Source organism: Symphalangus syndactylus, chromosome 9, assembly GCF_028878055.3.
Source record: "Symphalangus syndactylus isolate Jambi chromosome 9, NHGRI_mSymSyn1-v2.1_pri, whole genome shotgun sequence".
NCBI classification, from domain to species: Eukaryota; Metazoa; Chordata; class Mammalia; order Primates; family Hylobatidae; genus Symphalangus; species Symphalangus syndactylus.
Genome location: NC_072431.2, coordinates 31,194,130 through 31,207,137, shown reverse-complemented (window position 1 = coordinate 31,207,137; position 13,008 = coordinate 31,194,130). Strand labels below are relative to the sequence as shown.

At 48.2% G+C, this 13,008-nt stretch overlaps 1 protein-coding gene and 1 non-coding gene across 6 annotated transcripts; one reads left to right on the top strand and one right to left on the bottom strand.

Moving 5' to 3' along the window:
- Positions 1–1,300: 1,300 nt before the first annotated feature.
- Positions 1,301–10,309, bottom strand: PRMT5 (protein arginine methyltransferase 5). 5 transcript variants are annotated; one of them, XM_055291849.2, is made up of 17 exons: positions 9,992–10,309; positions 9,261–9,379; positions 8,890–8,975; positions 8,291–8,425; positions 7,479–7,591; positions 7,283–7,332; positions 6,913–7,076; positions 5,646–5,807; positions 5,399–5,476; positions 5,246–5,304; positions 5,037–5,159; positions 4,775–4,950; positions 3,837–3,946; positions 3,531–3,624; positions 3,232–3,348; positions 2,965–3,029; positions 1,301–1,826 (listed from the first exon to the last, which is right to left on the bottom strand). In XM_055291849.2, exons 1-17 carry the CDS (start codon positions 10,099–10,101, stop codon positions 1,674–1,676), a joined length of 1,914 nt encoding a protein of 637 aa, XP_055147824.1. In that variant the 5' UTR covers positions 10,102–10,309; the 3' UTR covers positions 1,301–1,673. The 5 variants fall into 5 exon arrangements, with proteins under 5 accessions (XP_055147824.1, XP_055147825.1, XP_055147826.1 ...); XM_055291850.2 differs by having other exon boundaries at positions 9,907–10,128; XM_055291851.2 differs by lacking the exon at positions 8,890–8,975 and having other exon boundaries at positions 8,291–8,379; positions 9,992–10,185.
- A 131-nt stretch (positions 10,310–10,440) lies between these two features.
- Positions 10,441–10,513, top strand: TRNAR-ACG (transfer RNA arginine (anticodon ACG)). Its single transcript has one exon. It is a non-coding gene; the product is annotated as a tRNA-Arg (tRNA).
- Positions 10,514–13,008: the final 2,495 nt, after the last annotated feature.

Sequence of the window (13,008 nt, the reverse complement as noted above, 5' to 3'; positions counted from 1 at the left end):
GGTTTCGCGGCAACCGTCCAAAGTACAGGTTCTCATTGGCTAAAGTCCTAAGTATGGGTGGAGCAAACTCAAATGCGTCTTAGCAACCACCGAGTTCCCATTGATTGGCTAACCTCAGAGACTCCAAAAAATGGAAGCGTCGTTTGGTAGCCGCCCATCACTCTCTCATTGGTTAAATGACTTGCGGAGGGCGGGGAAAACGGGACGGAAAACGGGAGTGAAGAAGCCACCGACGCCACTCCTGGTGCTCGCGTTGACTAGACCAGTGCGATGGGCGGAGCCATCGAGGAGGCACAATTTACATCCTTGGCCGTCCCTACTCGGATTTGCCGAAGGATCCACGTCGGTCGTTAAGCTTTGTAGAGAACAGCGGCGTTTGTTTAACATCCAGAGATGCTGAACTCGAAATCCCCGTTCTGAGCCGGCTACCTAAACAACCCTCCCGACCACCTCTGACCTCGGTGCTTGGGACCTGGGAAAAGCAGATCTTGCCACAGACTTGTCTTGGTCCACACTCTGCCCTATCGTCGTGGCCTGCTCCCACAGGTCATAACTTCCGTTCAAATCAGTGCCCCCACATTTCCCACTGCAAGGGTAAATTTGAAAGTTTCTCAGGTGACTCCTTGGATGTAGCAGTACTGAGTCCTCTAACCGGAAAGAAGGAACTGATGTCCACCCTCACTTTCCAAGGGCCTCCAGGAGCCCCTAGACACTTCTGTGGTCTACTGTAGCTACCAAAAATGTAGCTGGTTATAACATGGGGAGAGCCAGATTCGGAGGACCTGACTTCCAATTCTGACTTGGATACTAATATCACATCATTGTACCCATTTCAAACTCCCCCTCTGTCAAGTGGAAAATTGGACTAGATGATCTCTTAGGACTTCAAACTGTAACCCTGTGGTTTTATTCAAAAAAACAGGTAGCTTCTTGCTGGAGATTCCTGGATGGATTCCAGTCTTCCCAAGAGGTAACAAAGGAGAAGTAACCAGTTGCCCGTGCAGTAGCTCAAGAATACAGAAGAGAAACTGGCTTCACTCACTATTCCATCTTTTTCCAAGGTGGCAAACTCTATGCCTCCTTCCCAGAGAAAAGCCTAACCGCAGGTTCTAATGGACAAGAGCTCACTGTAGCTGATCAGAAAGGCCTATATCCAGGACTACGATAGTCATTGCTCAGCTTCCTGAGTAGGGAATACAACTAGGCCCCTTTGGGTCTTGGATAGGGTAACAGGACAGATCTGAACATGCCTGGGTCTAAGTGAGGTGTGGGAAAATAGTGGCAGGGGGCAGCATGGTAGTGCAGTAAAGGGCTATAACTTTATTTGTATTTCCTCTTACACAAAACCATCAAAACAAGAACAAAGAAGGGCTGAAAATCCGTTCAAACCCCATGTTCTCAGGGATATTCCAGGGAGTTCTTGAGGCTGAGTGCGTAGCTTCAAATCCAGCACTAATTCCTCACCCCCTGGCCTGAGGTCTTCACAGATTGGTGGCTTGAGCTCTGCAATTAATTATATCCCTTGCCCACTTTGATGTAAGGCAGGAAAGCAGATTGAAATGCTCCTCTCTGATGGGCAAGGGGAATCACAGCCCATAGATGTACTGCACCTTCTGTACTACAGGAGCAGAACCTGAAGCTGCTTCCAAGGCTCTGGACACTTGCACGCAGGGCTAGAGGCCAATGGTATATGAGCGGCCTGTGGGGTTATGAATAGCAGAACAGACTGGTGCTGTCACAGCCCACTCATACCACACCTTCTTGGAATTGCTGCATCGCCAGAAACGCACACAGATGGTTTGGCCTTCACGCACCGTTATGGGCTGCTGTAAGAAGAAAGACAGGGAGGTTCAGGGTGAAGCTAATGAATTATACATGGCAATGTATTAAGGTAGGTGTGGAGATAAAATGATAAACATGACAAGAACGTCCCAACGCTCATGAAAGTTATTTAAAGCCTATCAGAACACTGAACAATAAGACACTGAACAAATAATCCAAGGTGTGGTGAGAGCTGTGAACATGTACAGAGTGCTAGAAAAACACCTATGAAAGGGAACACTAACCTAGTCTAGGAGATCAAAGAAAGTTTATCTCACAATAAAAATGTTTAAAGAAGACCTAGAAGATAGGTTAACTGCGTGAAGAGACAAGCAAAGAACTTTACAGGCAAGAGAGAGGCATGAAAGCCTGAGGTAGGAAAGATAGACAATTAGAACAAAAAGAAGGTCCATAAGGCTGAAGCAGTGTAAGCAAGGGGACAGTAGCTGCAAAGGCAAGCAAACACTCGATCACATCAAGTCTTACAAGCAACGTCCCAGATTTTGACTTTTATCCTAAAGATAATGGGAAGGCATTAAAGCGTTTTAAGCAAAAAAGAGAGATAAGATCAAGCCAGACGCGGTGGCTCACGCCTGTAATCCCAGCACTTTGGGAGGCTGAGGTGGGCAGATCATGAGGTCAGGAGATCGAGACCATCCTGGCTAACACGGTAAAACCCCGTCTCTAGTAAAAATACAAAAATTAGCCGGGCGTGGTGCCTGGCACCTGCAGTCTCAGGTACTCAGGAGGCTGAGGCAGGAGAATGGCATGAACCCGGGAGGTGGAGCTTGCAGTGAGCCGAAATTGCACCACTGTACTCCCCTGGGCGACAAGAGTGAGACTCTGTCTCTTTAAAAAAAAAAAAAAAAAAAGACAGCAAGAGAGATAAGATCAAATCTGAGTTTTTAAAAGATGACTCTTGCTCAAAGTAGAGAACAGACAGAAGAGTAGCCAGAGTAGATGCGGGAAAGCCAGGCAGAAGGCCACTCCAAATACTCCCAACACCTACCACTGGGATCCAAGAGCATATGAAATCAGGAGAACATAAGTCATAGTCAACTATCTTCCTGGGAGAAGGAAAGAAGCACACCACCAAAGACAAAGGTTACTCCTTAACTACAGAGTCTTAAAAGCAGTTCATACCTTAATAGGGAAGAGGATGGGAAACCATGAGAACATCCCAGGAGAGTGAGTCTCTGGACGGATACCTGTGTGGACAAAATAATGAAAAAACAGAGGTCTCCAGGGCTGTGCCTTTTGCCTATGTTAGAGATGGTCTCTTCTCTAATCACACAAAGATCTCCATTCCCTGAGCACTGGGCCCCCCATAAATCTAAATGACACATGTACATATAAGCTGCCCAGGCAGCACACCCTCATACTCTGCCATCCACTGCCATAGACACTCACTCAGAGTGATGTCCTGATAAAGCACAGTCTCAAAGTAGCCGGCAAAGCCATGTAGTACTGTGTTCACCTCCACGGGAAACTCCAAGGTGCAATAGCGGTTGTTGTCAATCATAGGATCTGTCAGGAAATAATTATGTGGGTGACAAGGGGCCAGAAGCTCTAAACAACTTGATAAAGCATGAGCAAGACCCAGGAAGGGAAGAGTAGATAAGGCAGACTAGGGACAGCAAGGGAAGAAAGCAGGAGGAAGGAAGAAGCCCACACCCCTCTAGTCAGAGGACAGCCATAAAAGAACCTACCTCTGTTGGGATGGCTGAAGGTGAAACAGGGCTGGGGTGCAGAGAGCTGGTGGAAGTTGTGCAGCCGTACCACATAAGGCATCTCAAACTGGGCCTGTCAGAGACAGAAAGAGAGAGAGAGTGCTGGGGAAGACACACAAGAGATAACTTCCCCAAGGATTAAAAAATGTTTTACTTTAGTGCTTCCCCAATCCCTAACTTCTCCTTTGCCTCTTCATCCCCAGCAGAAGAAAATAGCTGACACAAATACAGAAAAAGAAGAGGACTAAAGAGTACCACTTCTTTCCAGAGAGAGTGGTTCTTTACCTCAGGGTCACGGTCCTTCTCCCTACAGGCTCGGACCTCATTGTACAGCTTGGAGGAAGAGATGGGAGCCAGAAAGGAAGTGTACTCCCCGGGGATGCTCACACCGTCGTCTGCACAGCAGGAGAGTCAAATTAGTTCCAGAGGGAGGGAAATGGTATGTCTGTACTAACTGAAAGGATCAGAAGGATCAAACCTCCCATGTCAAAACCAACCAACGCTGGCACGGGCATGGAAGAAAGAGACAAATGCATGTTGTCACATTACTAAGCCAGCCTGCTTCCAACTACTGTCACGGAAGATTCCACTTCTAGGTTAATTTACAGAGTCACACAGATTAAAACTGAAAGAACCCAAGATAGTCTAATCTGGTGGTTCTTAACTTTTGTGGGGTCACAAAGTCCCACAAAAGTTCCTGATGAAAGCTAAGCTCAGGGTACATATGTCATATTTACTTTTTTTTTTTAGATGGAGTCTCACTCTGTTGCCCAGGCTAGACTGCAGTGGCACAATCTCGGCTCACTGCAAACTTCTCCTCCCAGTTTCAAGTGATTCTCATGCCTCGGCCTCCCGAGTAGCTGGGATTACAGGCGTGCACTGCCACACCTGGATAATTTTTGTATTTTTAGTAGTGATGGGGTTTTGCCATGTTGCCCAGGCTGGTCTCAAACTCCTGACCTCCCACCTTGGCCTCCCAAAGTGCTGCGATTACAGGCATGGGCCACCGCGCCCAGCCCACTCCCTTCATTTTATAAATATGAACACTAAGGTTTGGAGAGATGACTTTATTTGCTAAGGGCACAGAGGCAGTGGAGCAGTGGCTCTCAAACTCATATGATGTGACCCAGGTCCAACCCACTTTCCCCTAAACCCTGTACCCTCCTCCCAGGTTGCTGTCTCACCCATCATCACCCTCCACCTACACCCCAACCTGGGGGCACCTTTTAGGAAGTGCTGGGCTCCATCCAGGCACTCAGGCGACAATTCATTGTCAGCAAATGAGCCCAGAAGCTCACTGACAATGATGTCTGCTTTCTCTGGAGCCACCCATTCCCTCATGTCTGATGAGACTACGGTCACTTGGCTTCCCCATTCTTCAAACTGCCAGTTCTCTAGCCTGAAACAGAGACAATAAGGTAAGGAGAGATGTTAAGGAAATTTGGCAACGAGGACTAACTTCCCAGCAAGCAGGTTGCTACTCACGTCACCACGGCATTTGGGTTTTTCTCCACGGCATACAGCTTTATCCGCCGGTCAGCCTGCTTGGCTGCCCGCAGGGAAGCGTTCACCAGGGGTCCCCGTCCTGCTCCCAGCACCATCAGTACCCTAAGAAAGAAAGGGAAGAGTCAAGCAGACTTGGCATATACAGATGTAGGTATGCAAGTCCCTGAGAGTGGGGGGAAAGCACTCACTGGACATTGGTATCCTTCTCCTCTTCTGGTACTCGGTCTAGCAGACATTTATAGATGGCCTGGAGGGAGAAGAGAATATCCCATGGTTGTAATCCCATCCTCCCCAGGTCATGCTGGCCCTGTGCTTTCCTCACCCTGGGCACCACATAGTACCTGCTGGTACTGAGAGTATTTGATGGGGTCCTTTTCAAACACTTCATATGTCTGAGATTCCAGATTGTCCATCAGTGGCTGATGAATGAGGAAAAGGACAAAGTTAGCCAGTTTCTGCCAAAGGACAATGCACTAAAATATCAAAAACTTTCCACTGCTTTCTGAGCTTTGGTAAGATTTGGAGGCATATATTCTCAAGAAACATTTTCCACCCCACCTTCCTCCTCTCAGTGCACTCCAGACCCACCTGAAGCGGGGACTGCAGATAGTCTTCATAGCCCTTAGCAAAGAGTTCATAGGCATTAGGTGGAGGACGGTTCTGGCTTAAGTATTCCAAGTACTGGAGGTAGGAGCAGAACTCCTTTTCTGAGTGGTGGTTGGTGCCTGTGATGATGAACTGCACCTCCAACTGTAAGAAAAGTCAGACCATCGGACACAGCCCTCAAAACCAAGATTCTGGAATATTATGGTATATGGCCAAAGAGCCCTAGTGTAAAATAAGGCCCAGATCAACAGTTCTCTTTTAAAAAAAAAAAAAAAAAAAGATGGAGTCTCGCTCTGTTGCCCAGGCTGGAGTACAATGGCGTGATCTTGGCTCACTTGCAACCTCCACCTCCCAGGGTCAAGCAATTCTCCTGCCTCAGCCTCCCAAGTAGCTGGGACTACAGGTACGTGCCACCATGCTTGGCTAATTTTTGTATTTTTAGTAGAGACAGGGTTTCACCATGTTGGCCAGACTGGTCTCAAACTCCTGACCTCAGATGATCCATCCGCCTCAGCCTCCCAAAGTCCTGGGGTTACAGGCGTAAGCCACTGCACCTGGCCCAGACCAACAGTTCTCTAGCATCTGTCGCAATACCAACAAAGGCAGCATGAGGCTTCAGTAAACTTACAAAAAGCCCCCTTGGCCAGCCGTGGTGGCCCACGCCTGTAATCCCAATACTTTGGAAGGCCGAGGCGGGTGGATCATTTGAGGTCAGGCGTTCAAGACCAGCCTGGCCAACATGGTAAAACCTGTCTCTACTGAAAATACAAAAATTAGCCGGGCAGTAGTGGTGCATGCCTATAATCCCAGCTACTCAGGAGGCTAAAGTAGAAGAATCGCTTAAGCCTGGGAGGCAGAGGTTCTGGTGAGCTGAGATCATACCGCTGCACTCCAGTCTGGGTGACAGAGTGAGATCCTGTCTCAAAAAAAAAAAAAAGAAAGAAAGAAAAAAGAAAAAGCCCTCTTATGCCATAAAAGTATCATCAACACCCAAAGAGCCTCATGGATCCTTGCTGTAACTTCCTAAATGAAACCTTCTGCAAAGTTCTCATGAGGTTTGGTTTGTTCTGAAAGGTTTCTAGGGCTACTACTGGCATTTACCTTTTTGTTCTCAAGACTCCCAACTTCACTGAAATTGCTCCCCAGAAACCAAAGAAAAAGAGAGCCTCACAGGAAAAAAACGATCATACACAGGTAAATAAGGCAAGATGTATAGCTGGACTACCTTTAGAACCCTCCCACCACTCACCTTGAGGAGCCGGAAGATGAGCCTCTGGTGCATCTTAGAAAGAACAGGAAATCCCTTCTTATTGGTCAGGAAAATGCTAGTGGGGAGAATGGCTGCTTTGATGGGTTCCCCAAGCCAGCGATCAATGACATGATTAGATGGGAGGTCAGCCCCAATTTCAAGAGCTACATGAGGCAAAAGAAAAACTGTCAACCACTGCCAGGCAAGAAACCCTTCCTTGCTTCGTGCAAAATCTGTTTACTTCTTTAAGAGAAAGGCAGTCTGAGACAGAGGGGAAGTAGCAAAATTGTATACTATATACAAAATTCCTGATTCTTATTCACAGGAGGTAAGAGAAGCAACACCCATCCCAGGATTCTCATGCACTCACCCACTGCAATCCTCTTACTATAGTCACACAAAGTCCGGAAGTTGTGCCACCTGTTTAGTCAAATACAGAAAAGTACAGTCAACTAGATATGGCCGACCAATCACCACAGCTCAAGGAGACCTCCCTACAGGTTGCACCCTGTACTTCCCCTCACCCTATCCCTTGCACCCTGGTACAGCAGCAAAGGGAGACATACCACATCCACGTTTTCTCCTCCCCACTGTACTCCTCTGTGTGTGTAGTTGGTGCATTCTCAATTATATCATCTCTCAGGTCCTCTGGTGCCACCAAGGGTACCCGCATCCAGAACTGCACATGAACGGTCACCCTTTTAGAACTCTCTTTTGAACTCATTGGGTCCAGAAAGTTTCCCCCAATAAAAAAAACTTCATCCAGACCTCGTTAATCCCTTTATATGCTTTTCCCAATTTGTAATTTTGTAAGTGAACATGTACCTTATATATAGATCCTTATGTAAATATCTGCCTTGTCTTACGTAAGTTTCCAAAATAATTACATTTACATGTTTTGAAACTCTCTTCATACCACTTTTAGATGGAGAGGTGCGCAATACTGACCTTTTTTTTTTTTTTGAGACAAGGTCTGGCTCTGTCACCCAGGCTGGAGTGCAGTGGTGCAATCTCAGCTAACTGCAACCTCCGCCTCACAGGTTCAAGTCATCCTCCCACCCCAGCTTCCCAAGTAGCTGGGACTACAGGCGTGTGACACCACACCTAGCTAATTTGTGTTTTTTTGTTTTGGTTTTGGTTTTGATACAGACAGGGTTTCACCATGCTGCCCAAGCTGGTCTCGAACTCCTGAGCTCAGCAATCTGCCCACCTCAGCCTCCCAAAGTGCTGGGATTACAGGCATGACCTACTGTGCCCGGCAATACTGATACTTCAATTCTGCCAAACACACCCTTCACTGAATGGCTAGGCACAAGAAGGTACTTAGCACAATCTGACTACTATGATATGCAGCAGGAAAGGAGCCCCTCAGCTATACCATGGAAGAGTGATGGCCAGTGTGGATGTGGTTGGTCAAAACTCTGGCCAGGTTGGTGTTATCTTCCTGATTAAGGGGCAGCAGGAAAGCTGGAAGACCCAAATATGCACCAAAATTCAGCTCCTGTAACATGGCCTGGAATGGAGATGAAGAGGAAAAGGTTGAGCTAACAAGCAAACAGCTTTTTTTTTTTTTTTTTTTGAGACAAAGTCTCACTCTGTCACCCAGGCTGGAGTGCAGTGGCACAGTCTCCACTCACTGCAGCCTTGACCTTCCCAAGCTCAACTGATCCTCCCTCCTCAGCCTCCTGAGTAGCTGGGACCACAGGCATGCGCCACCATGCCTGGCTAATTTTTGTATATTTTAGAGATGGGGTTTCACTATGCTGTCCAGGCTGGTCTCAAACTCCTGAGCTCCAGTGATCCTACAGCCTCAGTCTCTCAAAGTGCTAGGATTATAGGTGTGTACCACGGCACCCAGCCTAATAACTTTAATTTCATTATATCAGTTGATTTACTAAGTTATTGGGGGTGGGAGGGGACCACTCTCCCCACCCAGCTTGGTTAGAAAAATCCAGCAGAGAAGTCAAACAGTCTTACCACCTCGGAGTTCCTGCGAATCTTCTCCACTTTTGAGTCTGGACGAATCCATGGAGAAAGCTTTCCCACAATTAGCGTATTCCAGTCTGCACTCCCCCACCCAAGAAAGACAAATACTGAATAAGGTTCAGCACTTTACTTGTTCAATTTTTAGTTTTGGGAATCAAGAGTAGAAATGAGAGACAAAGGTTTTTTCTACATAGACATGGGATAGCCTGATGCAGAATAGAGAAGCAAGGAGAAAACAAGTTATCTATATCCCAGGGACTAACAAATATATCCAAGTCAGAAAAGGAGGAGAATGAGGGCCCCGATAAAGCAGAAGTTGTTATTGCCTCTAATAATTAAGGGGCATATGGGATGGTCCCTACCCCTTCCTGACAGCAGTAGGTCTGATCGTGTCTGGGGACCGGGCCGATTCTTAGCAGGTTCCTGAATGAACTCCCTCTTGAAACGCGGGTGGAAGACAGGCATGCAGAGGAAATCAAACCTACAACCGCGACAGACCCAGAATCATGTAAAGAGAGCAGCAGTGCCAGAGAGCCAAGCAACTGGATTTAGGCTATTTTGATTTTGCACAGCCCTTTCGGCTGCCATCAGTTCACCCTACTAGGCTGCTGAGTTCAGACCACCTTGGGGGATATCAACTCTGCTGTACTGTGCCTCAATTTCTCTCTAAAACACAGCCATGGGAAATATGAGTAAGGAGAAAACGATGGAAATCCACAAGTAGAATTTTTTTCTCCTCAGGTGTCACTATGTTTCCAAGACCATCACATCCAGATTTGCCCCAGTTCTGCCCATGCCTCCCCCGTCAAGATTAGCCTCTTCTCTCCCTTGCCCCCTAACACCTCCTCCCACTCCCAGACAATAAGCGCGACCTCCAGGGCCCTTTAGAGTTTACCCAACAACTCTCCCAACTTTGGGACTCAGTGACCACAGGCCCCCTACAAGTTCTTTTCCTCACGTTACTGGGTCCGAGGCTCCTCCCCTCCTCATCCTAGCCGACCCCCTCACCCCTGCTTCTCCGGGATGACTAGTCTGCCCTTCTCCGTCCCCGAGTTCGGACCCCGCATTCCGCTCTTGGAGGTCCGGCCCTCACCCCTGCTTGGCCACAGCCCCTAGTGTGTCAGCTATTTCGGGGACGCAATTCAGGTCCCTCCCGCTGGACACGCGGCTCCCACCAGCACCCCCGACCGCCATCGCCGCCATCTTTCTCCTCGCGCTGTCCACGCCGGGATTCCTTGATACTAGTAGCCAATCACAAAGTCAAACTAGAGCCCCAGAAGGCGGGACGAGTCGCCTTAACAACCAGAGCGTCTGCCACAGCTCCCGAACGGGAGGGATGGGGAGTGGCTTTTCCCGCCAATCCGCGGGCTGCACAGTGGCGTACGGCGTGGATCCACCAATCTCAGGGTCTGGTTCCTGACGAACTTCAATCTCCCAGAATGCTTAGTATATCTGCAGAACTCCGTTGAGAGACTACGCCTCCCATGAAACCCTGCAATATAACCTTGAAGTACCATCACGGAGGGCACTGCTCTCAGCTCAGGGCCAGTGGCGCAATGGATAACGCGTCTGACTACGGATCAGAAGATTCCAGGTTCGACTCCTGGCTGGCTCGGTGGGACTTCGCGCAGCTTTGCTGCATGAACATTTTCTAATTTTCCTTTCCTTTCGCAGTTCGATGCTTCTTTATCATCTTCACGCTTTCACTATCAGGTCCTAAGTTGGTTGCATTATGCAGCCATGTAATGTCAGCTTTTCCCGTAACTACCTTCAAAAGTGTTTTTCTTGTGTCATTATTTACGTCCATATGAACATTGAGAAAACTGGGTTAATGGCTGGTGCTATTAAAATGAGCTTTGTCACCTTACTATGTTACATATTAAAATAAACTGCTAACTCAGCTACTACTTCCTAGTGATTCTAGGAAGTAGTGTTTTGTGTTTCAAACACAAAAGGTGTAAATAAACGCCTAAACACACACACACACCTCAAGATAGAGAAAAGGAATTCATTAATTACAGTGGGCAGCAGTCATGAAATTGGCTGGCATGGAGGCCAGAGAGAATCTACATTTTCTCATGTCATTAGCTGCTAGAGATGGAAAGGAAGGAAGCAAGGAAAGACATAGGGAGGGAAATGGAAACTCCTGAAGGCAGGGGCCCCACTGGTGTTGAGGGCTCGGCAGCAAAGATGGAGAGGAGAACACGGTACAAGAGGCCCCACGCAGGCGCCGCTGGCAGAACTTAGGGACGACTTGCAGGGAGTCCTGAGAAAGCAAAGTCGGGGATGCTGCCTAGGATTCTGTCCAGCAGTGAGCGAGAAATGCGAAAAGAGGGTTTGGGAAATCAGGATTTGGGTTTGGTCATGCTTAACTGAACGTCTAGGGGGCGCTGTGTAATAGAAAGTTGAATGAACAGTTATCTCAACCAGATGAGATGGAGGTCGCCAGAAGAAAAGAACCGAAGCCTTGCGACTGAGATCACCATAGCTCGTTGGGGACAGAGCCATAGGAAATACGAAAAGGGTGTGGGGTAGGATAAGTTCTGGGGAACCCTGGGTGCAATGCAAGTGGCCCAAAAGAATGAAAGCTGGAAAATCGGCCGGGCGCGGTGGCTCACGCCTGTAATCCCAGTACTTTGGGAGGCAGAGGCGGGTGGATCTCCTGAAGTCAGGAGTTCGAGACCAGCCTGGCCAACATGGTAACCCCCCCCCCCCCCCGTCTCTACTAAAAATACCAAAAATCAGCCAGGCGTGGTAGCAGGCACCTGTAATCCCAGCTACTCGGGAGGCTGAGGCAGGAGAATTGCTTGAACCCGGGAGGCGGACGTTGCAGTGAGCCAAGATCACGCCACTGCACTCCAGCCTGGGCAACAAGAGCAAAATAATGTCGGGGGGGCGGGGAGGAGTAAAAGAAAGTCGGAAAACCAAAAAATTAAAAAAATGCACCATGAAGGCCAGGCTGGGCGCAGTGGCTCACGCCCGTAATCCCAGCACTTTGGGAGGCTGAGGCAGGTGGATCACCTGAGGTCGGGAGTTCGAGACCAGCCTGACCAACATGGAGAAACCCTGTCTCTACTAAAAATACAAAATTTAGCCAGACGTGGTGGTGTGCACCTGTAATACCAGCTACTCAGAAGGCTGAGGCAGGAGAATCACTTGAACCTAGGAGGTGGGAGGTGGAGGCTGCAGTGAGGCAACAGCAAGACTCTGTCTCAAAAAAAAAAAAAAAAAAATCCCAGCACTTTGGGAGGCCGAGGTGGGTGGATCACGAGGTCACGAGATCGAGACCATCTTGGCTAACACAGTGAAACCCCGTCTCTACTAAAAAAATACAAAAAAAATTAGCCGGGTGTGGTAGCAATCGCCTGTAGTCCCAGCTACTCAGAAGGCTGAGGCAGGAGGCAGAGCTTGCAGTGAGCCGAGATCGCGCCAGTGCACCCCAGCCTGGGCGACAGAGCGAGACTCCGTCTCAAAAAAAAAAAAAAAAAAAAAAGCACCATGAAGCCGGAAGGGATTGGAGGTGCTTTTGTCCACTGTTATCGTTACTATTTTTCTGTTCCAGGATCCCATGCAGCATGTAATATGACATTTAGTTGCTATGTCTCCTTAGGATCCTCTTGGCTATGACAGTTTCTCAGATGTTCCTTGTTTTTGATGACCTTGGTAGTTTTGAGGAGTACTGGTTAGGTATATTGTAGGATGCCCCTCTGTTGGAATTTGTCTGTTTTTCTCATGATTAGACTGTGTTTTGGGAAGGAAGGTCACAGAGTTGAAGTGCTGTTTTTGCCGGGGGCAGTGGCTCAGGCATGTAATCCCAGCACTTTAGGATGCCGAGGCAGGCAGATCACCTGAGGTCAGGAATTCAAGACGAGCCTGACCAACATGGTGAAACCCTGTCTCTCCTAAAAATACAAAAATTAGCCAGGAATGGTGGCACGCGCCTGTGATACCAGCTACTCAGCGGCTGAGGCAGGTGAACTACCTGAAACTGGGAAGCAGAGGCTGCAGTGAGCCGAAATCGCACCACTGCACTCCAGCCTGGGTGACAGACAGAGACTTCGTCTCAAAAAAAAAAAAAAAAAAAGGTGCTATTTTAATCACATCATATCA